Source organism: Drosophila nasuta, chromosome 2L (assembly GCF_023558535.2).
Source record: "Drosophila nasuta strain 15112-1781.00 chromosome 2L, ASM2355853v1, whole genome shotgun sequence".
NCBI classification, from domain to species: Eukaryota; Metazoa; Arthropoda; class Insecta; order Diptera; family Drosophilidae; genus Drosophila; species Drosophila nasuta.
The window spans coordinates 21,600,032-21,627,821 of record NC_083455.1 but is presented as its reverse complement, the minus strand read 5'-3'; the positions used below and the strand labels follow the sequence as shown (position 1 = coordinate 21,627,821).

Here is a 27,790-nt window from a genome sequence, read left to right as displayed (position 1 = left end):
GTTGGCAGCTGTTTCTAGTCACAAGTATAGAGCTTAGTCTCTTATAATCGTAATTACACATTGGCACTATATGTTTATGTAGCATTCAGATAAATGCGAGTTGATAAATCAATCACTTTAAAAAGAATTATATTTTTGTTTGCAGATAAATACCCCTTCAAATGTGGAGTGAACGTTCGGGTAAGTCTTCTGAAATTTAATATATTTAATGGGAAAAATATTGAAAACAAAATTGAGCAAGTAAGGCTTAAAAATAATTCAAATCAAATTTAATTTAACTGTTTGTCAAGTTTAAATTCTCTTTCCATTCGAAAGTCAAAATGTATTTTATAAAGTAGACTTCTTCTTTAATCAGTATATTCTCTTTGAAGCTCAACTCTTTTTTATGTCGACAATATTTAAACATTTAAATTCATGCAAAGTGTTAATTATTATTTAATTGGCAATCGACAATGAACGCAACGCGACTGTTTCTGGTTGGCAATATTTTGGCTGAATTCCGTCAGCTTTTGGCACTTTGAACACTTACGCCTTTTTTGGTCCTCATTAGCATAACAAACGGCAGGACATTTTATCAGCTACTTGTTGTTATTGTTGTTGTTTTACACTTTGTTGTTCTTGATGTCATTGATGTTGTTGTTGTTGAATTACAAATGATATTTGCACAAAGGCGCAGAAATATTGCATAAATTCACTTTTATTACAGCACGCCATACAAAATGTGCTGTAGAGACACACTATAAACACACACACAATCACACATACGCACACACACAGAGAACAGCATATTTGTATTTTACGCGGAGTAGTAACGGTATTTATTGCGCGTCGACGCCATTTTGTTTGAACCTTTTGCAATATTTATGCGTTGAAATCAACACGCAACACTCGGCGAATGCGAACGAAAGCCCCAACAACAACAGCAACAACAACAACAACGGCAATTGCTGCACAGTTGTAAGCTCCCCACAGCCCCCTCATCACCCCCTCTTCAACCCCTTCTCGGTGAGCAAAGAGTCCAACCTATCGAGCGGGCGAAACCAACCAACAACAGCCAACATGTTGGTTATCGTTATCCTTTCGCCTTGACTGGCGACAACGAAATGTGCGCGCTCGTTGAATACTTCTGTTCTCCCGCTCTCTGCTCCCCGCACACTGCTCCCTGCTCTCCAGCCTTTGCCACAGTCCCTACGCTGGCCGACGCTGTAATTACAATGCAGTTTAGGGTGCTGAAAGCTTTTGTGAAAATGTGCTTTATGAAATTATGATTATAGCTCAACAGCTGCATACAGAATGGGTTGGCAGTCAGGACGAAAGCAGAGCGCGAGGATGAGAGAGAGTACGAGTGCGAGGACCTTCCACTGCTGGTTGGTTCGTTGGTTCGGCGGTTGGTTGGTTACTGGGGACTGGCATTTAAATGTGTGGCAGCTTGTGCAAATAATGAAAATGAAACAACACTTTGGCGCATTAAAAGCATTAAAAACAGTTTGCCATATAAATGTGTCCTGTGTGTCGCTCATTCCTTTATGTTGTTGTCTCTCTTCCCCTCCCCCCTTTACTTCTCATTCTAACTGTTCGTCTGTGCGTATACATAATGTGCCTTCAGCGAGCGCGCTCACAACACGCATACGCCACATAGGCCGCCCTCTTGTGCTGTCTGTTGTAGCTGGGTCAAAAACTATAATTTACTCTTTCTAAGCAGTTCGTTTTTTGTCTTCAACTAAATATGTTTAAACTTTTTATGTATAATTTAAAGAGAATTAAACATAGTTTTCATTTGGTTTCACTATTTATATTTATAGTTAATATTTAACACATTTGTCTTATTGGTTTATTATATTCATTTTATTTATCATCTTGAGTATTCAAGTCATGGTCAACTTAATTCATATCCCAAAATATATATGCAAAAAACCCAAATATTACCGATTTATCGTAGTTACTTGAATGTTTCATTTCACTTCCTTTTAGATTTCATTTAGAGCACAAAATGAAAAGCTTTCTAGAATAACATTAACATCTAAAAGTCTTGACTTTTCTGAGATATCAATTTCAATTTTAAAGCCAACTCATAGATATGTATTTATAGTAGAGTCCATTTACCAAATAAAGCTTTGCTTTGAGGATTTCTCAATTTTGCAGAGTAGCAAAAATAATCGTTAGTTTCAGCACAGTTTTAGTTATTAAGCTGGTAACTTCTGCTTTAGGTTTCTATGCCCCATTGTTGGTTTGACCTCGCACTAAGCGACGCACCATATCTATGCTCTTCCCTTGCCTCCTCTCCAACCTTTTTCCCCTCCTGCTCCTCATTTGGGCAGGCGGCTTGGCAAATTGCATTTTCAACACTTTTGTTTATGCAAAAATATTTATGCATGAGTCTCTCAACAGCGAGCGAGTGTGTGTTAGTGTTTGTGTTTTGGGGCTAAAGCCATGCCCATATTTTCAGCAGAGCATCTGCCGTTGTTTGTGTCTCATAGGAGGGGGCGTGGCGAGGGGCGTGTGGAACAGCACTTAACTCGTAGGCAAGAGGGAGAGAGAGAGGCAGAAAGGGAAGAAGGCATGTTTCTGTATGCTGTGCTGCATAATGCAATGCAAACATGATTAATGCAAATGTTTTGCGTGGTGGGCGTGGCAACTAAGCGGAGGAGCTGGGGAGCTGAGGAGAATAGGTGTAGTGCGGCGTGGATTGGTTTGCTAGGTGTTGCTTGCCTTACATTTACATTTTGGCTTACGACGTGGCAAGGATGCAGCCGCACTTAGTCGCTATCTAAGCAACAACAACAACAACAACAGCAGTAACAACAACTTGCAAAAATTTCCTTTTGGTCGCCACACACATATTTCATGGGCTTTACGAGGGTTTCGCCTATAACTTGGCGAATTTATGACAAATTGCGCGACACATTCGCGATAAGAAAGTGAAACGAGTGCATTTTCGTTTGCAGCTCTCGCATTCATTCATTCATTCATTCATTCATTCATTCACTCATTTATTCAGGCACTCATTCGCATCGTTTTAGTTTCAATTTTTGCTGGCCTATCGCCACTGCATCAAATTTATGAAATTTGTAGCTTCAGCCATGCGCATAGCTCAAATGATTTTACGAGTCTCCCCGCACACCCATCGTATGATATATATGTGTATATGTATATGTAGCTATATTCACACATACTCATGTGCTTGCTTGGACACAATGGCATAAAGCGTCCTTTTGGCTTCGGGGCTCCGAAAGCTCAGACATTCGAATTCGTCTGCTTCTTTTCTTAAGCTCAGCCTCATGCCAAAGTCCTTCATCGTCATCGCCCACACATTGAAATGGCGTCGCATTCATGGCACAACACAAAAGTGTAAAATGTTTACGCTTCGCTTGGATTTCCTTTTGCGCCTTTAACTCCTTTCCTCCTTGGCTCCTTTTGACTTCCATTCGACTTCCTTTGGGCTCCTTCAGCTCAGCCATTCGTGCGGAATGAGACGTTTTATGCTCTTTAAGAACGCAAGAGAGAACTATGTAAAAACCAAATTTATGTAATGTGTCCACTTTTCAAAAAGGTTATCTTCTTATATACTTTTTATTAGCATTGGCAGTCGATAGAACAACATCAATTTTATATACAACTTTTGTGAAAATTATCATTATCAATAGTATAAATTAGTCTCTACCTCTAAGCGTTTGTTCAGCATTCGAATTTCAATATATTAACATATTATTTCAACTATTCTTAATTATTACTAATATTATTTTTTAATTTTACATATTCTTTCTTTATACTTCGCTCAATTGTGTTTCCTGTGGGATATCTATATTTCAAGTGTACTCAAATGCTACTTATAAAAACTTTATCTTCTTAAACACTTATTAGTAGCATTGACGTTCCAAAAATTATCATAAGTATTAAATACAATTTTTAAGGATAGTAAGCTCTCGATTTACGCATCCATTAATATGAGAATTCTGTGGAAAATTCACTATTATTTATAAATATTACAAATATATTACATTCTATTTAAAATATCAATTTTACCTTTGCCTTATTTATTTTTTGGTGAAGTGTTCTCAAATACTTTTTCGTTATTTTTCTTTCATTTCCCTCGCCCACGTTTATCAAATATTATTCATATTTTCAATTAAAAGTTTCTTCTATTTATACTTCGCTTAATTATGTATCGCCTTATATTTATATAAAATCTATATTTCTTCTTTCTTAATTCCTGACTCAAACAATTTTTCTCACAGTATTCCATAATATTTCAATATAAGTTTCCTTTATTTATTCTTCACTTAATTATGTTTCCGCTTATATCTGCAGTATTCACAAACAGCAATTCTATATATCATCTTTTTTTATTCACTCGCTGATCCATAATATTTAAAGTATTTGCAAACACTAATAATATTCGCTATTTTACGGCTCCGTTCTTTATTTTGCGCTTAACTATTTTTCCTTTCAGTTGCTATAAACTAGATTTGTAACTATTCTTTGTGTTTGTGCAACTCTTTTTGTGTTGCAGTATCTGCTAGTTGTCTGTTGAATTCTTTTTGCAGTTGAAGCTGCCATTTTCTGGCTGTCTTGCTTTCAAACTCTGAGCTTTTCATTTGTCTGGCTATTGACTTTGTTGCCATTGGCGTGTCTGGCGATGCTTTGGTCGTCTTCTCTTTGTCCAGTCCACGTTTATGTCATGTCATGTACCAGTAGCAATGTGGAATTCTCTTGCTGTTGCTCTGTTGCTGTTGCTGAAGGTGTCTTTATATGGTGTGTGGCTCTGGGCAATCGAAATCAGAGAAACGGGTAAATGTCGGATTTGTTGCGTGTCTGAAACGCATCGCTTTTGAGCTCATTCTGCTTTCAGCTTTGATTTTCCAGCCGAGTTTCCCACAGATCCGCATGTAGACCCCGAAATATCTTGGTTTTGATTTCCGCTGATTAAACGGAACTTGCAGACAAAATGCTCATTTCCTTATCGAGCACAGCTGCGCTTTTTACTTGCAGTTACATTTCAATTTTCATTTCACATTTGGTTTTTCAAAACGCCACTTACAAGTGAAAATATTTCTTAAGTGGATGTGGAACACTGTGGAGTAGAAAATACAAAATATAAAGTATTCCCCTGCCCTTGGGTTCAAGTGTTTAATTTATGGCGTAAAATATGGAAATCGTCGCAAAACACAAATGCCGACAATGAGGCAACATTTCTCATTTACTGCGCTGTCTTGAACTTGGCCGTCTGAAAGAGAAGGAGGGAGATAGAAAGAGAGAGAGCGAGATTAGGTTGAGTAAACTTAAAGATGCTCAAACGATCCGCAGACTGATCTGCCGCACACGCGGATTTTTATTGATTCTCATGTTGAAACAACAAACTCGCGTTGAGGAGTGGGATCTATATGTAGTTGTTGTATTTTGTAGTTCTCTCTCTTGCTCGTCAATGTTCTGTTAATGGAAGGGCGCAACGTGACAAGGGGGCGTATTTGATGGGTAATATGGGCAGTCCCATACGGTTGACTGGCGAAGGGAGGAAGGGCGGGAAGCTGCCACACGACGCTAATGGAATAATGGCTCGACGACGAGTCACAGAATACAACGCGATGTCTTCCAGACAGCGCCTTGCAACTTGCTCTTCATCATCGTCTACAACAACTTTGAATGCTCCCTCTCTCTCTCTCTCTGTTATATTGCCATCTCTGTTGTCATCATCATCTTTGCTCTCGGCTCACCTTGGCACCGAGCGATCAGCCGCCTAATTTATGCCCCGGCTGCGCCCCGTCTCCTTTGAAGTTTCAATTATGCGCCTCATATGTCATTTTGTGCAAGCTGATGACGCTGCTGCTGCTGCTGACGTCGCTGCTATTCAAGTGGGAGACGACGACCAAGTTGCAACAGCAACAGCAACAGCAGCAGCAGCTACAACAGCAGCCGCGCGGCAGACGCTAAAAGCCGCGACATGTTAATTGTGCCGCTTGGCCCATAAACACGCCAACTTGATGGCGAGCGCCAGGCTCGAAAAACGGACAACCAGTTGCCAGTTGCTAGTTGCCATTGAAAGGAGATGCAAGACGAAGAGAAGAGAGAGACGGCAGAGGAGGAGAGACTTGGCAGCACTTGGCATTTGAAATTGAATGAATAATGGAACTCAAAAGAGAACTATGTACTATAAAGGGTGAGCGACATTGGCTGCAACTCAACAGCGGGAGAATGAGATTAGTTCAAATCTTATTTGTCATTACAAAATCGTCAAAGAAACTGAATACAGCTAAAATGTTGAAATTGCAATTTCAAAAATTGGAATTTACGAAATTGTTGCAAGATTATTGTAGTATTTGCTTATACTTAAAGTAAAACTTCTTAATGCATATAAAATGAATTAAATTGTATTACTATCTTCACAAAATTCTTTTGATGCCAATTTTAAATTTACTTCAAGAGACAAATGTTCAAGTTATAAATTTCAACAATGCTTAAAATTATAAACTTGAATTCAGATTTATTAAAATTATTTACAATTATAAAACTAAAATCTTAAAATAGAGTCAGCAATACACACAAATTAATTTTGAGACATATGTGGAATTAGAAATTTCGAAATTATATAAACTTTTTCATTTGAAATTTTTATTCCTGATTTACTACAATTTTTGTAAATCATATTCATATATTCGGGTTAATATAAAGGAAGTCAGCATTTCCATTGATGATAATTTTGAATTTACTTCAAATATGAATTAGTATATTTTTTCGCTTTATATTGGAAAGAAAGAAATTTTTTCAGAATAGATATTTAATTTCTTATTTATTTAAATTGACTCTGCATTTTTAGTTATAAACTTTTTAAATTTTATAATAATAATCCTTAGAGTTTGAAATTTGCAATCCATCAGCAACTGAATTCTTATCCAGTTCCATCTGCAGATTATTTTATTGTCCAGCACAAATCCAGAGGAAGTTCAACTCGAAATAATTACAATTTGGTAATGAGCGTAAAGTGTTTTTGTACCATACGCTCTCTCTCTGGGCTCAAGTGGTTGGCCAGTTGAACCATTGTCCAGTTATCCAACTGCTGGCCAACTAAAGCCATTTAAGCCCTGGCCTGCTCTGGACGTGTGTCAGGCATTTTTGACTTTGGACATAGCAGCAGCGTAGAGCACCAAAGGTGTGAAAATTAAACTGGCGACAGCGGCGGGCGTTCAAGGATTACAAATTATGACACGCCACGATGCCATAAAGCAAATGAGATGAGCTGCACTTGCAGCAAAGCGTTGGAGGTTGCAAAGTGGTGGAGAAGGTGGCGGAGCAGTTGACCACCTTCAACTGGTCAAGTGTCAAAAGGGGATTTGCATGCAGTGTTGACAGCTCAGCTCGGTAAATTCCTCTGATGCTCGGTGGGCGACCGTCAGCAGTGTCAGTTGCGTCACGCTGTTATCACCACGTTGACAGTTTGCTTGGACATTTCAAATGCACCGCAAAATACGCGAGCAGCAGCGGCAAATCGCTTAAGCTCAACGTATAACTGATTAAAATGGCTTTAGCTTTGATGCCTCAACCAACAAAGGCTTACAACTTGATGTGCCCCATCCCCATTCACTTTATAAATATTACATGCACCAAAAGGTTGGAGTATATGAAAGCACATTATATATATATATTCTTTACTTATATTCTACAACTTCTATATACGATGAAAGACTGACTTCATTATTTGAAATCCATAAACGAAAAGAAGCTAATTACATTTGTTTATCTTTTGAAACTTAGATGAATCTTCTAATTCTTACATTAATAACATATTTATTATTTCATCGAGTTCAACTTCAGAAAATTCAGTATTTTCTTCGTTTACACAAATGGTTGGCTTATAGGATAACTACCAAAAGCTTTATATTTAATAAAACTTCTCAACATAGGTTGTTTACTAGAATTTCTACTCACTATTTCTACAACCTTACAAACAGGGTATCTCTTAGTAGTCAATTATTCCGCTAGATCATCGCAAACAAGTCGCTTTTTATTTGCTTGCCAAATGGATTTGTATGCAGGATTATTTATGCATTTGCAGCTGCAACTTCGTCAATTTTTGGCGGCCCTGAATTTTGTATGTTGCATGACCCAAACGCGCTTTATGCATTTTTAATGTACTTGCCTCACGTTAATGTTGCAAAATCACTTGCAATCATTATGCCATATGCAAAATAGTTGAAAACAGAGAGAGAGAGAGCGAGAAAGACCAAACAAAAAAAGACGCAACAAAAGCACGACAGATAATAATAATAAATGAATGCCACACAAAGCCCAAAAGAAGTCGCAACAAACAAATGTGCAACCAAAAAAATGTGCACAAACAAAAGAGATGGAGAGAATGAGATAGAGAGAGACAACATTTGAACAAGAACGTAAAAAGAGAATGCAACTTGCATTGGATAGCGGCAGCTTTAAATAAACAAAGATGAGGGGCAACAACAACAAAGTACGAGCGCATTTCTCTCTCCAATGCCATTTTCACAGTTTTTTCCTACGAACTCATTCCCACCACACACTCACACACACATAGAGTTACACACACATACTTCAGTTGGCCGCAAAAATGCAAATAGCCAACGGACCGTGCTCGCATTTTACGCCCCCTCCCTGCCTCGCCCATCGTCGCAGCTGCCACGCCCACACCAACAGCAACAATCCACAGCGACGGCCAATAACAATGCAAAATGCAAATATGCAATAAAAGCAAATGGCAACAGCATATAACAAACATGACAAAAAAAAACACACACGAGGAAAGAAAACAACACAAGAAATAAAAGTCGCAGGCTCAACTCGATGGTAAAATACTTTGTAGTGCGACGGGCATTAAAATAAAAGTATCTTATAATTACTTTCATTAAGTGAAACTAACCTGAAAAACATGGGCAAGCTAAAAAACTTTTAATTAAATATTAAAATGAGTTAATAAAATTCATTACATATATTTAACAAATAAAAACAAGAATCTACATAAGCCAAAAATTGGTAGGAACATCCCATAATAGATAAAGATATTATATCTGTAGTCGATTTTATTTTTTTTTTTGTATATTAGGAATATATACATACACATATATATATATATAATATATGTTATTTGTATTATTATTATTATTATATATATATATATATATATATATATATATATATATATTATTATATATATATATATATATTATTATATATATATATTATATATATATATATATATATATATATATATATATATATATTATTATTATTATTATTATTATATATATTATATATATATTATTATTATTATTATATTAATATTATTATTATTATTATTATTATTATTATTATATTATTATTATTATTATATTATTATTATTATTATTATTATTATTATTATTATTATTATTATTATTATTATTATTATTATTATTATTATTATTATTATTATTATTATTATTATTATTATTATTATTATTATTATTATTATTATTATTATTATTATTATTATTATTATTATTATTATTATTATTATTATTATTATTATTATTATTATTATTATTATTATTATTATTATTATTATTATTATTATTATTATTATTATTATTATTATTATTTTTATTTTTATTTTTATTATTGTTATTATTACTTTTCCTTGAAACTAAATTCCCTCTTTTTGCATTTAGTTAGTGGGTACAAAAAGAACTGTGAAAATGCGAATGCGAATTCAAATTTCAAATGTGTTCGCTCTGCGCAGCAAAAAACAACAATAACAGGAGCAAAAACAATAACAACAATGGGGCATCAACAATGCGGCAACATTGTAAAAGCCAAGTTTAATCAAAATATGGCTGGAACTACGTTGACGTTGAATGGAGATGCGAAGGCGTGGTCTTTGCCCGAGCAGAGATTTTTTAATTTTTTATAAACACGCAAATTTGATGCAATTTGTCAGGACATGCAGAGAATGATTGTGGATTGCCTGTCAGCCCCACACAAATACGAGTAAACAGATAGAAACTACGGTCAGAATTCCATTGACTATGATTATTCAACTGTTTTTCGGTCAGCATATTTGATATGCGTTCACAGTTCCAACTAGATCTAATCGTGCCGCACACACATACAACATAACATAACATATCTATCTATCTATCTATGCTATGTAGTAAATGGCAAACTCGACGAGTCGAGTGTCCCCTAAAATTAAATCAAAATCAAAAACGTGCTGACACCGAACATGATAACTAATTGACAGAGTTGTCTGTTGTTTGAGCAGCTGTGCTGCAACTGTTGCCACTCAATCTCTCAATATCATTATTATTATTGATGGCCAGCACACCGCTTGCGATTGCTGCATATAGTACACATAAAGTATACGACTAGTTGTACTGATAAGCTTCATTATTAGCTGACATGCAGAAGCTGAAAGCAGTCAACCAGCTTGAAATTTGTGCCACAAAATTATTGAACCAATTTTGCAAGTTTCAAATTCAGACACGTGATGGTGCAGCAAACTAATATGGATATATTTCTCTTTAGTTCTTGACTAAGTTTTTTATGGGTCATCCGTTCCTATGTAGAACAAGAATTTTGACATTTTTACCTGAAAATAGTTTTAATAGAAAATGTAGAACACTGAACTATTTTTATTCGCTGTGAAAATGTACAAGAGACTCTTATTATATTAAATTAAACTCAAATTATTTACACTAGTTTGTTGTAGAGTTTATGGAACTTTGGGAATGTTTTAGATATTTATAATTATTCAATATAAATTGTATTGGATTGCAAAAACCTTTAAGTTATTGTTTTCGTAAATGTGTTTGCAAAGTTTGAAATTATTGCTACACTTTTATTATGTATTCTGTTCACAAAGTTACACTCAGCACATTATAACATAAAACGCCTCACTAAGTGTCTTAGTTGAGCAAACTCGACTGTAGCTTTCTTACAGGGTATTTTTAGCTCAGCGTATTCCACATACAACATCTAGGGTATTGAAATGAAATTGCAAAAAAAAATAAATATGCTGGCAAAAAACAAAAATGTTATGCAAATGCAAATAATGGTCTGACAGCAAAGAGCGGGACAAAAGATACCAAAGGGGGTGGGGGTGTGGGCGTGTGTTGTGCGTTGCGGTGTGGAGTGGGCGGGGGCGTGGCAGTAGAACGCCTGCAACGTTTTCGATGATTAAATGCAAACACGCAAATATGACTGACTCGTCTGACTGTCTATATCTCTTCATCTCCGCAATCGTGTGTGCAAGTGTGAGTGTGTGTGTGTGAGTGTGGCTGAGTATGTATGTGCGAGTGTGTATGTATTTGTCGACTGCCAACTGTCTTCGAAATATGTAAAAAATAAAAGTTGGCATTAATAATTTATGCAATATGTGTACACCGACACACACACTCACACCCGCACACACACTCCTCACCATACCACAACATACAACCACACACACACACAGAGGCAGGAAAATATTTGCAGAGATACGAAAGTTGTACCATAGTCGAATATGAAAATTGAATGCCTTGAAACGTGGATATAAGTAAGTAGATGATTTGAATACGAATACTCGCATGCAAGGAAGAGAACAAGGACGAAAACGAGAAGCGAAGTGAAGACGAAGACGAGTATTCGTACGGGTACTCAAATAAATGCAAACGATTCTTATGGCTTTTGGTCGTTTCTGCAATTGTGAACAAAAAAAGCTGTCAACGCTCTTTTTGCCCACCAGCAACAAATAATAATAATAAAAACATACCAAAAAAAAAATAACGAAAAACATAAATGAAAATGTTGAATGGAAATTCTTTTTGGTACTCTGAATATTTCATGATGCATTTTGTTGGCCAGTGAATCGAAGTGAATAACAAATGCGACAGCAGACTTCAGTATCTTATCTAAAACTGGCTGGAGAGAGGAGGGAATGGAGGGGGAAGTGAAGGGGTCTGCGGCGCAAAAACATATGCTATGATTTAGTAGTTTAGTATCTCGTTGGCAACGCGATTAATTAACCACTTACATGCCTTTAATTCAACTGCAATATTCATCGAGTGCATGACGCGGCGATAAATAGTTTTCGTTACAACAATTTTGTGGCTGCCACAAACTGAAATTTCCAAATGCTCTTATCAGTGTCCTTATCGCGTCAGCAATTTGTTTTCAGAGATAAAGTTCTGCAGAAAAAAAGTCAAGAGACTGAGCGACCACATGGCATTGATTTATGTATATGTCTAGAAAAACCCCAATCGAGCCCCCAGCTCAACAAAAAACCAGACAAAACAGACGAAAGCCAAGCTAACTGAATGAAGCATCGTCTGGGTCAGGCAGCCGTTTTGTTAGTTTATTAGTTTGTTCTTTGGCATCGGCAAACATTGTGTTAAACCATTTGTTGATTTGATTTGCTATACCCTAGTAATATAGAAACTATTGAAGTGTACAATAATTATTTCTTTGTATCGTTCCAATTTCAGTATATGTTCTGCAGAAGTTAGAACAGAATAATTTTTAAAAGTCGCTAAAGAATTTTCAATCTTTGTTGAGCTATCTGTTAATTACAATTTTTGTTTATCTATTCGCATACTTTCTACAGCAATTATTTTAATAATACCACTGGGTATTTCTGTGTCCATCATACACCATTTGCACTAGTACATTTTCATTATTTATGCATATTTAATATCTTTCAAATGAACAAATAAACGCTTTAGTGGCCGCATTCTCTGCTCTCCTCGTCTCCGCGTCACTTCTCTTCTGCATTACGCTTGAGCTTACAATTCTGACTAGTTATTATTAAAACAAAGAGCGTGCCCAAATTTATAGCCATATTATTTGTTATTTATTTAAGCTATAAATATGCATATGAAATAAAGAAATGGCATCAGGTTTTTATTTTATGACTAAAATACACTACGCGAATTGGGCATAATTCAATGCAAATGAGGTCACAAATGAATGTGACAACAGTCGTTGGTTAATTTAATAAGATACTTTGTGTAAAAAGTGTACAATTAAATATATTTACATAAAAGTAGTTCACTTTGTTATGAAGTAAATGTTTTAAGAACTAAAGGGAAAAGTGGGACTCGGCATTGAAATTATTATAATTTAGTATATATTATTTAATTAACTTGCTCAACAAAAGGTTATAGTTTTTTTTAATTTTTTTATTGAAATTCAAGTTTAATATTATGTTTATTTGTAATATTTGGTAAAGAAATATTCTTAACAAATTCTTATTTTTATCTAATTTTGTTTTTAAAATAATAATTTTAATATTCTGTTAAGTTTAAATTAATTTTAGAGAATTTCTATTTTTATTTAGTTTTCCATTAATTTGATTATTCTGTCCTATTCAAGAGAAAGAATTGAAATTTATAATAATTAGCAATTTTCTATTCTTGTTCAATAAAATACTAATTTTCTCGCAACGTTTATAGGCAACTTCCTTTCGCAGTGTATTGAAATATTCGTATAGTTGTGTTTATATGCATTTTATCAGTTGGCTTTACTGCCGCTTCGGGCTTCGACTGTGGCTACGGCTGCTGCCACTGGTTTTTCACTGTTGTGTTATTTATGTGGCCATAAATTTGCAGCTGAAAGCAAAGCCCCGCGAATGGATTCGGGCACAAATAGTTGCACACACACAGACAGGGTCGCGTGGTGCAAACCATGGTAAGCCTTGACGCTTCGTTGCCCCCTCTCTCTCTTTCAGTGGTTCCTTCTCTCTCTTTCACTCTCGCTTTGTCTCTTGCGATTCACGTGCAAATGAGCAGCCGCATTTGGGTAAAGCCGCTTAAAGGACTTGGACATGGGCAGGGACATGAACAGAAGCTTAGCCAACTGCGGTTCGCTGATTTTCAATGGGCTCAGGACACAAACACAAACACAACGCTAGGCAGGATCATTTTTAGTTTCTGTGGCAGTTTCAGTCCGTCATGTGTGTGTGTTAGTTACATAATTTAACGTTTGTTGCAAACATTTCCGCTGAATTTGAGCAGCACACGCAACCCCTAAGCATAGAGATGGAGCCAAAGGATACGAGTATTTCTTTATAATCAGCTGGGTGTCATCGTAAGGTCATCAGCTAGCAGTAAAGCAGCAAAGCAGCAAAGCAGCGTTGCCCATACACGCAATCATTGTTCGGCTTTTACAGAACGCCAGAAAGTCACTTGCTTGGCAATTCAAGTGGGAATCGGAGTCGCAGTCACAGTCGCAGTCCACACTTTGATGGCTGAATGCGTGCTGTGTGTTTGTTGGTTGGGCCACCCCCAGGACTTTAGTGTCCAGCTGCTTATCAGAGGCCGTGCATCGCGCATAATGTGCGCCGTGCACGTCAACGGAATGGACCTCCGTCCTCGTCGCTTGTAAACAAATTAGAAGCGTATCCTGGCCGGAAGTCCAGCACAACCGACAGACGGACAGTTTTGTTGCCAGCAAAACTGAACAGCAGCGACCTCAAATAGACCCAGTCTCTGGGCCATCTTGTATATTTTGGGCCAAGCGCAGCGCAGCAAACAAAACTGAAAAGCCAAAATCGTAAAAAAAATGTATACACAGAGCTAAATGAACCGCCAACTTTCACTTTTGAATATCCTTGCTGCGAGCGTATTCACTTTGTCAGCAAAGCGTTTGAGTCTGATTTAAATGGGATTTTAATTGCAACTATTTTTAGACCCTTTTTTAGACATTTGCTAGAAATATTAATTTGAAGAAATATGAAAAAACTCTCTTACAATTAATTATTTTTAATATCATTTTTAATTGATTGCTAGAAATATAAATTTGAGTAACCTTTAGTAATATTTTATAATATACAAATATGAAAAGACTCCTTAACAATTCTAAACTTGATTTTCATTTCAGAATTTCTTTCCCATAAAAATACCACAGTTTGTGAATTATACCAAAAAGGAAAAAGTATAAATGGTAAGTCTGCTATATTCTCTTGTTTTACCTTTTGCTTTGGTCAACATTTCATTATTTCTGTACGCTTTTTTCCCTGGACATGCGGAAAAGGCGCGAAATTCGAAAATTGTTTGCTTAACTGTTGTTGTTTGTTCGTCGGCCACACCTTGAAATCAGTTTGTTGTGCTCCTCTTTAAGTTGCAATTAACTTTGTGGCTTAAAGCTGAACAGAAGGAAGGAATTGACTTGAAACTTGGACTGACCAAACCCAAACCCAAACCCAAACCCTAGCCCAAGCGAACCCCAGTCGTAAAGCTGAAACCTTATGCGTCCATTGCACGCAATGTTCGTCCGGCACTTTTTCATTTTAATTGGCATTCGCCTACGCTTAACTAATCTACACAAAACGCAGCTCCCAGAGGGGTTGTTCTAATTGTTGTTGCTGTTGCTGTTGGTGTTGCTGTTGTCTATTGTTGTATTGTCATAATTTTGATTGAGGAGCCAACGCGGCCCAAATTGGTATTTTGTGATATATTGACTTACTCGCTGAACTGTCGTCTGCTTAGTCACTCTCTCTACTGTTCTATATATATATTTGTTATTCTTGTTGTTTTTGTTGCTGTTATTGTGCCTAACAATTAGAGGCAAAGCCAGCGACCGCATCTACTATACATAGCAATTATGGTTTTATGGATCCAAAGCTCGAAAGGGTTGTTTGACGCACTGTCATTTGCCTACACCCCCCTCTCTACTGTAATATGTATACGTATATTAAGCACTCACATACTCTTTCCCACTCCACCGCTCCCCGATCGAGACTCATTCCCTTGATGGGACCAACAAAAGACCCGTCAAGCACTTGGCTTCTGCTAACACCAATTTGTTCATTGATTTTGCGCTACAAATTAAAAATAATGTGTATCAACAGAAAAGTAATAGATAAACACTCAACCCCGACTAGCTAAATGCTCTATATAATCAATAATAATGCAATTGTGAAGAAATAAGTAGTAAAAGCTTTTCATTTAGCTTAACTATATATGAAATAATTTTCAAAGAATTTCATATAAATCAGTTTATTTAAAATAATTATGAACTGCTATTTTTACTATACAAAAATATTCTATGCTCATCGATAGATTAGAATTAATAGCAACTTTGCAATAGTATTAAAATAAAAAGTAAAAGCTTTACAGCATTTAAATTTTAAATAGTCTGCTTTGTTTGGCAATAGAAAAAGAATTTTTCAATAATAAGTTGAAAGTCAATAATAAGCTGAAATACTTATACCAATTTTTAAATGCTTTTATCGCACCACAAAATAATTCTAAAATAATTTACGACCATTTTTTAATATGTTCCACAAATTTATTACAATTGCAGCACCTCTATTACTCATTATTTTGCTTTCGATAAAATCGAGTTGATTAATTTGTTTGGCCTTGTCGCAAGTCTCTTGGCATAGGAAATATGCCCGACCGCCAGCGATTGATGTCATTGCTGTTGATGTTTGATTGTGCAACTGTTCAGCCGCTGTCGCATTTCATTTCAGGTTGAGTGACTTCAATCTGTCGCCAGAGAGTAGAGGTCCTTTTCTTGAGGCTTTTTACTTGTATTATCGCGAGTATATTACTTCGTATTATTCGCAGCCGCCTTTCAATTTCGCTTAGAATTCGCCAACCCCCTCTGCAGGGGTTGTGCATATGGCAGCATTAAAAAACCCACACGTACAATGTCCAAAGAAATTAGATGTCGTCTCGGTCGGTGTTGTTCTCGACTTCTCCCTTTTTTGCACTTGCAGCATTCGTTGCTCTCCTCTCCTCTCCTTCCCTCTCGTCGTGTGACATGATTCAGGCTAGGTGCAACGACGTGGACAATGAGACAATGGACAGCTCAACGCACACGCCCACCGCCCACGCCAGAGAGCAGAGAGTCCAAAAGACAAAAGACGCGACTCGTCACAACTCGTCACCCGTGAGGACTGTCGTCGTCGTCGTCTGATGAGTTTTATTTCTGTTCTCTGTGTGTTTTTTTGTTTGCCTGACATCCTTGTGTTGTACACTCACATCCTGGCTACCCCGGACACGCCCACAAATTGCTAAGGCACATTATTATTGTCGTTTTTAATTTGTGTGCCCCAAAAGAAATTGCAAACATTGCTTGGCCATTGTTTGCAACACTTCAAACGTAAAATACAGACCGGCTGGCTGGCTGGCACAGGTTGAAATACGAAAATATTACATGATTGTTTTGAAGGTGGAGTTGGTTTTTGCTTTTCTAGTGAAGTGGATATTGTAACTAACCAGATGTTAAACAATTAACTACCTTGAATGGATTGAAATCGATGAGCTTTTTGTAAGTTTAATATTTCGACATTAAATTTGGTCAGTCGTCAACATGAAATTCATTTTTTTAATTTCAAAAATTCGATGAGAATTTTTAAAAAATTATAAAAGAGAAACTTCCTGAGTTGTTGTATATTTTGTAATACTTTTCTGTATTCAATAAAAATTTACAATAATAAAGGTCAGTTAACCTTTTTAATTAGGCTCGTAATCGTTTTCGGATAAATATGAAACTATTCTTGTTAAAGCTTAACACAGCTATGCTATGCTTTTTCTTGTGAAATAAATTCTGAATTAAAATAAATTATGTTTTCTATGCTAATCATCATTTTATATAAATTCATCAAGCAGCAAAAACAAGTCTTATTCTTATTTTGGGGTATAAACTTTGAAATAAAATGAAGTTTGAAAGCTAAAAGAAACAATGACCTCATCCAAAACAATTTTGATGCACAGACACTAAACCAAAAATATCATACACCACATCGACAGGTTACTGGTATTGCAGACTTACATATGCAATTTGCAAGGCATTTAAAAGCTACATTTCAAGAGTTGCAGCTTCTGTTTGAGTCAAAAATCAGTTTCAGCGATTTGACATCTTTCCCAGTTAATAATGCAAAATTTGTTTAATTTTCTCTCATAATTCTTTATTTTTGTATATTATTAATAGAAATGGATTGGACAGAAGTCTCTAAAAAAAATAAAGAACTACATTAGCTTGCCTTACATAAATTATTAGCTGGTACAAAAAGGAAAATACGATATGAGAAAATACTTCATTGCGTGAAATAAGTTAATCGAAAAATGATAAAGCAAAAGTTTAGAGTATTTTGCGTGATTAAATAGAGATACTTGAATGAATGTGTTAATACTTTGCCACAACAAAACTAATATACATTATGATGATGATTGTGATAAAACTATGCGAGTTGATGATTTGTTGTTGTTGAATGTGATTTGTGAGCGTGTTGAGATTTGTTGTTGATATATATATGAGGCGTTAATTCTAGCATAAGAAATATATATACTATGACCGAATATATAAGTATCTGGGTTGGTTGTTGATTATAAATTATTTGTAAAAATATTATAAATCATTTTTCATTCAGCATTCCTAAGCAAATTTCACTTGCGAATGTTTCGAGTTTTGTTTGTTTTTTTTGATTTTCTTTGAAAATAATATCACTTTTGTGTAGGGAGAGCGAGATAGAGTCACACACTGGGAGAAATCAGGCCTTGTTCTGTGGCTGTTGCTGTTGATTATTGCCATTGTTCTTATTGCCATTATTCTTGTTGTTGTTGCTGCTGTTGTTGCCACTGTTGTTGTTGTGCATCATTTGAATCAAACGATTGCGTTTCGCAGCATCCGATTTGCTGTATTCATCAAGGAACTGAACGAGATCAGACAGATTGTGTGTTTTGAGTAGCTTAAAAGTACTTCGATGTGTACTCACCCCTAGATCAAAGTCGCGTGATATGACCTGCCTGGCTGGGGCATTGTTGTAGCATATGGTGACCAAAAATGGATAAATCACTGGGTGGAATTCGGTCGGAAGCTTGGCCAGACTCTTAAAGATCACCGCAAACTGTTCCGATATGAGCAGATCCTGATGCCGTCGATTGTTGATGCTAAAGAATGCGATCGATGCTATCAAATCGATCAACATTGTCGATCGCTCGCCACTCTTTGCATCGTTGGTTTGACCAACGCTATAATTCAATAATATGGTCATCACATCCAACAGTTTGAGCGACAACGGACCCTCAACGGATAGCACCTCCTGTGGGACAAATATGGTAGATATACGAGTATAGAGAAAGGGTATAGCGTCATTTAATTGGCAACACTTGAAGCGTAGAGAAAACAGAAACAACTAAACAAAACACAGAAACAAACAAAAAATAGAGAGAAAATTGTGGAATCACTGTGCAAATGTTTTAATTAAGTCAAAGCAAATATCAAAGAGTGGCACTTGTTTAGAGCAGGAAGTGAAGTGCTCAATTGTTTGTTGTGCGTGTGTACATCGAATGTGTGGATGTATGTGTGGGGTATACATTTATTTGCATAGCGGAACGGCACAGGACGAACTGCGACGGACAATGAGCTCTCGCTTCTAATTTGTTTGCATTGGCAGCCGTGCGGCAACCGACGAAGGCCAAAACAGAAAAAACAGAAAGCCCAAAATAAATAAAAGAGTTACAAAGACTGCGCGATACCCTAGAGAAGAATGATAGGAAATTAATAAAAATTATAGTAAAAGAAAAACAAAATGTATAGACTTTAGTTCGCTTAACAAGGTCAGATGGGATCTGCTATAAGAAATAGAAAGAAATCTAAGTTAATCGATGCCATTTTTTGTAAAAAATGTTCTTGTTCGAAATATTTGGAAAGTAAATATGAATGAAGTATCAGCTAAGCAATTTTCTATGCTATTTTTTTGGTTTTTGTTTCGATATATGACAATTAAGTGAAAATGATGACAAAAAAAAGCGGCCGCTAAGCGAGATTTGGCAGAATAGAGAAAACTCTTAAATGTCAACATTTCCTTAACTGTAAAATCAAGAAAATATGAAATTATTATTAAGTTAACATGTTGCTAAACGAAAAGGCCGTTAAGCGAGATATAACAGTACATACTAAACGTATACTTCAAACAGTACTAATAAATTTCTTCAATTAAAAAAGCAATCAAATATGAATTTAGATTTTTGCTAAAAATAGGCATCGGTATTGATTATATTTATTATTTATTTATTATATTAAATCAAGTATTTAATACTACATTTAAATAGAGAAGAGAGTACTGGCTGCTGGGGCCTTCGACTCGTGATTATATTATTATTACTGACAATTATTCTACACAGCATCATTGCTAAGTAGGCTGACTCACACAGACTTTAACTTTATGCTAATCTTACGCACTTTTAAGTTTGACTACAAAGTAATTAAGATACCCCTTTTTATTTCGACACGAGTACGAGTTGCATTGCATCTAAAGCTACCCTCGTTGCAGTGCCAGGGCAGTTGTAATTCTAAATCCACACAAAAAAAATAAAAACAGAAAAGGAAAAAAAACCAAAACTGAAACTGGCAACTTGTACGAGCATTGAGTAAATATTTAGCCAAACAATTGACGTGCCTGGCTGGTTGGCAGGCAGCGGGAGGCGGCATTAGACAGGAGCCAAAAGCAGGAGCCAAAAGCAGGAGCAGTAGGCAGAGGCAGGATATGAGAGAGGATTTGTGCATGGCTCAGAGAACAAGCGATGCGATGCTCGCGATGCGATGCGATGACGCGGCATCCTTCAAAAAACAATCAGTCTGCCAACAGGACGCGCTCGGCTGTGCATTTGAGTGTGTGTGCGTGAATGTATGTGTGTTGGTGTGTGTGTTTGGGTGTGCTGCCGAATGATGTGCCTTGTGCTTGGGTTAAACTTGAAAATTTCATTTTACAAAGTCAATATTTGCGAGGCAGCAGCAGCAACCAGCATCACCACCACCACTTGAGTTGCTCACTGCGGTGTGTGTGTGCGTGTGTATCTTTCACTGATTAAAACCAAATCAAATTATTTGCCAGCCATAGTTATACATATTTTTTAGACAGCAGCAGCTGAGGCGTTTTGCTTTGGGCTGGCTTTATCTATTTTTGTGGTAATTTAAAACAAATAAACTGTTTGGCTGGCTGGCAAGTTTTTGCTTAACTTTCGGTCTAATCCATGAAATGGCTCTGTGCCTCGGCAAAGTTTGCGCAACAAATTAGTTTGTCAAGTGCGTTGCGGGGCACGCCAAGAGTAAAAGAGAAGCGAAGGGAGGCGAAAGAGAATGAATTGCGAGTTGAGACAGAGACGAAGCGAAGTTGCGTAGACGACTTGAAGCTGGGGCACAAATATTGACACAACGCAGCAGGAAATGAAATGTAGACAAGGCAATCAGGCAATCATACAACCAACCAACCAACCAAGCAGTCAGTCTCTCACTCAGTCAGTCAGTCAGTCAATCAAACCATCATTCACTACTTTGCTATGCCGTTTCATCTTGCAACCTGCGCACTGCATATTTCAAATGCCACAGAGGAAGCCAGAGGAATGCGCGTGTGTTCTTGCGACATGCCCCCAAAACTAAAGTGTCAAAATATTTGCGCAACACTCTCCACACCCCCACCCCACCCTCTCGCCACTCTCCTCTCTACTCGTAAACCACATTGGCAACTGCTCAAGCGATCCGCCAAGTTAACCAAATGTCAGCAACGCCGCCATTGCGGTTCAATGGCGCTGATGTTGTTTGTCATTTGGCGTTGCCTGTTTTGTGCAAATGTCACCCCCACAAATCAACCCCGCCCCCGCTCCTTCAGTCCTCTCAACTAGCTTTCACCTGATGACATCTGACAGGCAGTCAGAATATTTGCCAATATGCAAATTTAGCCATCACTTCACTCTCCACACTTCCAACTCTGTATTCGATGCCAAATCCGCAAAACGGCGACAACTTTTCGCCTAAACATTTCAAACTGAATTCGAACTTTTGCCTATAGTCTATATAGTCGAAAGTCGGGTTGGTGGTTGGCTTTTTCTTTCAATTTTCTCATGCGATTTCACGTGCGACAAACTTCACAAGTGCAGAGCAAAGAAAACGCAACAAAAACAACAGAAGAACGCAACAAATAAAACGACAAAAACGAAAACGAAAAAAAAACGCAAACGAGCGACAACCTAATGAAATTTTCAACGGCTGACTTTGTGATTTGTTTAAGCGTTTGCCCACTTCACGTGACAGGGGAGTAAAGTTAGCAAGAAAGTAGAAGTGGACGGGGAGGTAGAATAGCTTAGCTTGACAACTCACCTGAAAAGTGTTCACATCCACCGAAGCCAGCGACACGTAAAGATTAAAAGTCGATGCCGCCAATGCGGTCGTGCGCGACGGAATGCATTCACCTGCAATGAAAGATGAAAGAACAAGATGAGTTAGAAGCTGAGGCAAATGCAGCACGGTAAAATAGTAGACGAGGTGGCAGCAACCGCTAAACGGATATTGAAGCTGGTATTGAGTATGCACTGTGCACTATGCGCTACACAAAAAGAAACAAACCGAGATTATGACAGGCGACTCTACTCGACTACGAAAGCACCCTGTAACTACTAATTAACGGGGCAAATGAATACTTCATGCAAGAAATTGAAATTATTTTATTGCTTCCGATAATAATAGAGAGTCTAAACTAACATCTTTTGAATACTTGTTTATTTAGTTTGTTTAAATATATAACATACAAGAAATATCGTCTTGGTCTTTAGTCCATATGAAATATATTCACAATTTTACTCTTAAGCATGAGTTCAGAAATGTGGTTTCAAAAGACCGAAGCGTCGACAAAATTCCCCACAACATCTCTGACAAAATACACTTAAAGAGTTTTCTTTTACCTCAGTCCAATTTGAAATTACGCTCTTCTGATGAGGAATCAATCTTATCTAAGTCGAGTGTCTAGTTATGCATTATTTCTGAAATTCACCTTCACAAAATCACAAAATGTTTGCTACTACCAGACACTCCTTTTTTAGAAGCTAGCAGTACAGGGTATGCATTCAATACTGATACAACAAAAAGTAGCATAAAGTTTACAACAGCAAAAATAAAAAAAAAGAGCTCAAAGATTAATTTCCGCCAGGGAGTAAAACGCATGTAGCCTGCGCAGAGAAACTGCAATTAGCACCTCGAGAAAAGTCAAAGCAGATGTCCGGCTACTGTTTGGTCGGCAACGATACTGATTTCAAATTGTGATTCGGTTTAGTATCACATTCAATGGATGTAAATGTTAACTTACCAATGGGCACCACACAGCCAGCGAGCATTGAGACGGTGCCAAAGAGCTCTGTCGATTTGGCAGTACTCAGCAAACGTGTGGGATCAGCAGGACCTGTAGGCAACGAATGAACGAACAAACGAAAAAAAAAGAAGAGAGGAAGCATCAATTAGAAGTCCTGTTTACCCAAAGCAGAGGTGCGACTTTTTTTGTGTCTGTGTTTAAGCCGCCTTGTGACTTTGTGACTCACCTGGCGGACAGGCATCAATGAAGCGGGTGAGGAAACCCAACGTGGTCAGCAGGCTCAACATGACGCTTTGGTTCTGCTCAATGGACTCGCGCACTTTCATGCAACGACGCGATAGCATGCCAATCAATCCTGTGATCACCGCATAGCTGCAAAGAGTGAGAAAAGGATGTTAATTAGCAGGATATAAATTATAGGGGAGTTATTTTCCAATTCTTAAAGGAAAAGTAGAAAACTACACATGAATAAAGTATTTAAATATATTGTCCAAGCTGGAATGCAAAATGGGATTAAATGTACAAAATGGTTTTATTAAAATACAATTTTATATATTAGACTTTCATAGAAGATATTTCACTTTATACACAGAAAGTTAGTTAGATTATAGATAGAAAATAATATTTCTTGTTCATCCAAAAATTATTCTTCAGTTTGATTGTGCCTAAAAGTGACACAAATAATAGTAGTAGATAATCAATGAATGGCAATCATAAATTATGAAAAAATAAACACATTTTTTCTCTAAAATTTGTGATAGCTATTTGAATTTGAATTGTGGCACACTTATCGACGAGAAGTGTGAACAATTGCAGAGGGATTTTCAATGCTAATACTAATATTGGTGTTCGTATTCGTAGATCTTGCATATGGTAATCAGAGTCACGCGTTTGGCATTAAACGTGCTCAAAATGCAAAAAGCGATTAGCTGGCATTCGCATAAAATGTTGCTAAATGTTTGTAAGCAAATACCGCACAGAACGACATTGAAAACACTGAACACTAAAGAACTGACGTCTGTCTGTGACATGGCATGCATTGAAGAGCTCACACAAAAAAGAGGGATGGGATGAAGAGGATAATTCTCACATTATTTTTGTTGTTGTGCAAATATTTCACTCGCATGTTGTGCTTACGTTCAATTAGAGCTTTGTTGATTACAAACACTAAAAATATCAAAATCAAACACAGATACGAAACGAGACGAGACAACGAATCGAAAGGAGCATTAACACTGAGAGAGAGTCTGATTCTGGTCGAGTGGCTTTTGCAATTCGTGATTTATCATAATAAATGGGTAACACAGAATAAACAAATCATCATCAATTACAACAAACCGAGACACAATTGTGTAAAGAGAGCAATCGTTGATTTGCAATCGCCACTCACACTCACTCATCATATCAAATGAATGGCATACAAATTTATACTATTTAAGTGCAGAATTCATCAAGCAATCGACCCAGAGTATCCTGCTGTGGCGTACGCGTCGTATGAGTGATTGATACGCCATGACAATGTTCGAAAAACGAACGAAAATAATAATGAAGCCAAAAACGTTGCCAAAGCAAACAAATATGGCCGACAACAACAACAACAACAACAAGAGCTATAAGTTCAGCAAAGGATATATAGCATTTGACCCCTTTTGACACAGACTTTGGGGCCGCTCTACTTCAAGCTGCAACGTGTGGAGTGTGGAGTGTGTGTGCGCATGTGGAGCTCAAATAAAAGCGTCCATTACTCAAACTCACACACACAAACTGTGCGTCGTCCACTTGGACATCGTAGAGGCAAACAAAAGGCGCCCGCTGCCCCCCTTTGCTTGTTGCCTGCTACGTGCTTTGGATGCGACTCCCAAAACTCGAATCTGAAGCTGCGATTGCGTTGCGTTGCGATTGGGCTCAACTTTGGGGAGGAAGGGGAATGAACTCCTCTGGCGTTGTCAACTGTAAACATACTTGAGCTTCCTGTTTTGCTATTTGTGCTTGCAACGCTGGCCGCACACTTAACCAGACACACACGCACACACACATACAGACACTCTAGCATACACTCGCACACACTCGCACTCGAGAGCATCGTCACCCACATGATGTTTGCTTTGGGGTCCACCCCCCGGCCGTTGCTTGGTCAGTCAACGTTCCATCCGAAAAAGTACTCGGCAAACTCATCAGCACCACAAAAATATCCTTAATAATTTTCTTAAACCAACAAGCACAAAGCTGTGTGAAGGATGCTTTTACCCAGTCAACAGCAGACTCTTTCCCTCTTATTCCTGCTCCACTCCCCCGCTGCTCTCAGCCCTTGGCCTGTCATCGTTTGTCATGTGTCCTCGCCATCTCGCCATCGTCCTCGTGGTCGGCGTGGACATCGCTTGTGCAAAGTATTTAGTTCGCATCGCCGGGGCGCATCAATCCAAACACAAAATGGCCAACGCCGACGACGACGACGACGAGTATCGGATGTGGCTGAGGTTTCCTTTAACCCCTGCCGTCGCCCTCCATCTCTAACTCATCCTTGCTCTATTCCCTTTTGCCTTGGCCACATATTCCGCACATTGCCCGGCTCCCATACTGGCCAGCCACACATAATCGTCACTGCCCGTAAAATAAACAGCAACAGCAACACTAGTGGCAGCAACAGCAACAGCAGCAGCAGCGGCGACATCAACGATGGCGTCAAAATAAAAATAAAATACGAGCGCAAAACTTGACCAGCAACAGAACGAATATTACATACACTAGCAGTGATAATCATAAAAAATAAGTAATCAAAGCATGAAGTATTGAAAAGAAATAATTAAGGGAAGTATTAGTTTTTTAAGGAATTATTAAAGAATGAACTACAAAAGTGAAAGCAAAGAATGAAGCACTAGTTTTTTGATGGAACCTAATGAGTGAATTAGATGTGATTTGTTCAACATCAATGAATACTTGTTAGTCAAAATACAGTTTATATCAAAAGATTTTCCACAAGTCCTCGAAGTCCTGGTTTCATTACACTAATTATATTTTTCATTTAGAATTGCAGTTACATATTCATACTTTATCTATTTACAAAGTTTTTATAAAATATATTTTAATGTTATCTTGAATGATCTTTGATATAGATTTATAGAAGAGACACTTCCGATTCAAATCTTTATAAAAGTAGTTTTGCATTCCAACCAAAGTACTTCCACATTAGAATTACTTTCTTTAACTAAAAGCGAATGGAATCATAATGGCAGCTAGAGTATATAATAAAATACGAGACCCAGGGCACAGGACATGAGCATTTCGGCCGGGTGTGAAAAGGCATTTGGTGTGCAAAGCTTGAAATAAAATAAAAATAGTGCCGCAAAAGGACGACGTGCAACAGCAACAACAAAAACAACAACAACAGTGGCAGCTACTGCTGTAACAACAACAACGAAATTAACAACCTTGTTAGTTGTGAAAACACGTTCGCTAAATACGCGACAGTCGACGGGCGTTGCCAACAACCCCGCCAGGACCATCAAGGATCTCAAGTGTTGTGCCAGCACGCGTGTGTGTGTGTGTGTGTGTGTGTGTTGCAGACAGGCGCAAATATTTTAACAAGTGTCAAATGCACACGCTACTTAACTAAGTTGTTGCTCTCTATTTTATTGCACTCCATTTTTTTTACTCTATTTATTTTTTTATTTTTCAGCTGGATTTCTTCACACCGCTAACAAAAAAAAGAGAGAGAAGAAAACTCAATTGATTAATAAACAAAACAGCGACACTTGCAATGATTTCACCACCCCGTCTCAATCAAGAGAGAGAGACAACCCCCCGTTGACCATGTAATTTGGCCATTTGTGTGCATTGATTTCGGCACTTAAGGCGCATAATCATCATCAACGGAAGCTGCAGCATCATCTAGAAGCGTCGTGGCAGCAACAACGACATCAGCGGATTTGTGTTCAACAACAAGCAACACGGATCGCTGCACAACATACAATGAAAAGCGACAGCAGCGGGGCTGAAGCAGGCGCAGGATGTGTTGTCAATTGTAGGCCAGTTGCATGCCCCGCAGGTCCAATGGCATGCAACCAACGATGCCGCTGCCTCTGTCGCTGCCGATGTCGAGCCGGCTTCAGAGCGCATAAGCAGGATTAAAATCAAAACAGATTTGCGTTGACAATGACAACGGGCAGCAGCAGCAACACAAAAGCAGTGCGAACGAGGCAGAGAATGCGAGAGAAAGAGGCAAAAAGGACATGTTAATGTGCGAGGTTAAACAGGCAGCAAGCAACAGAGGCAGCTTGCAGCTTATAGCATGCAACAAAGGCGTCCAGTGCCAGGCCGAAACAAGTTGTTGATATGTGAAACGAAACACCTTGCCATCCACTGAAAGGATACAGACGTACACACACAAGGATTCGTCGGAAAATGTCATTTCAAGTTGATTACGAACAAACTTACACTGCAATATGGTGAGGAGGAGAATGAGCTTAAATCGTTTTCAAATGAGATGAGGACTCTGTTTGCGAGATTTCCGGCCTTTAGCCCCGGGGCCGCTTAACAAGAACCCGGTGCAAGTGGAAGCCTTGCAACATATGTCACGACAACTAAGCAAAATGGCAGACGTTGCAGGAATGGGGAAAAATCCAATTTACAATTGAAACAGAAATGAAATGAGAAATGAAAAAATTATAAATTCTTCAAACATACAATTGCCACTGTTTAATGATAAGTTAGTCAAATTGTATTTGT

General features: G+C 37.5%; 1 protein-coding gene and 1 long non-coding RNA gene across 3 annotated transcripts in view; one reads left to right on the top strand and one right to left on the bottom strand.

Annotated features, from left to right (window-relative positions):
* Window positions 1–155: 155 nt before the first annotated feature.
* On the top strand, window positions 156–26,822 carry LOC132796559 (uncharacterized). Its single transcript, XR_009633572.1, has 3 exons — window positions 156–180; window positions 14,854–14,916; window positions 26,742–26,822. It is a non-coding gene; the product is annotated as an uncharacterized LOC132796559 (long non-coding RNA).
* LOC132796491 (S phase cyclin A-associated protein in the endoplasmic reticulum) overlaps window positions 17,904–27,790 on the bottom strand; it is a 34,842-nt gene continuing 24,955 nt past the window's right edge. For both annotated transcript variants that reach the window (XM_060807680.1, XM_060807688.1), the window contains exons 8-12: window positions 23,292–23,437; window positions 23,063–23,155; window positions 22,081–22,172; window positions 18,698–19,024; window positions 17,904–18,634 (exon numbers count right to left, since the gene is read on the bottom strand). In XM_060807680.1, coding sequence (XP_060663663.1) covers window positions 18,473–18,634; window positions 18,698–19,024; window positions 22,081–22,172; window positions 23,063–23,155; window positions 23,292–23,437 — 820 coding nt within the window. In that variant the 3' untranslated portion in view covers window positions 17,904–18,472. The remainder of the gene's footprint in view (window positions 18,635–18,697; window positions 19,025–22,080; window positions 22,173–23,062; window positions 23,156–23,291; window positions 23,438–27,790) is intronic.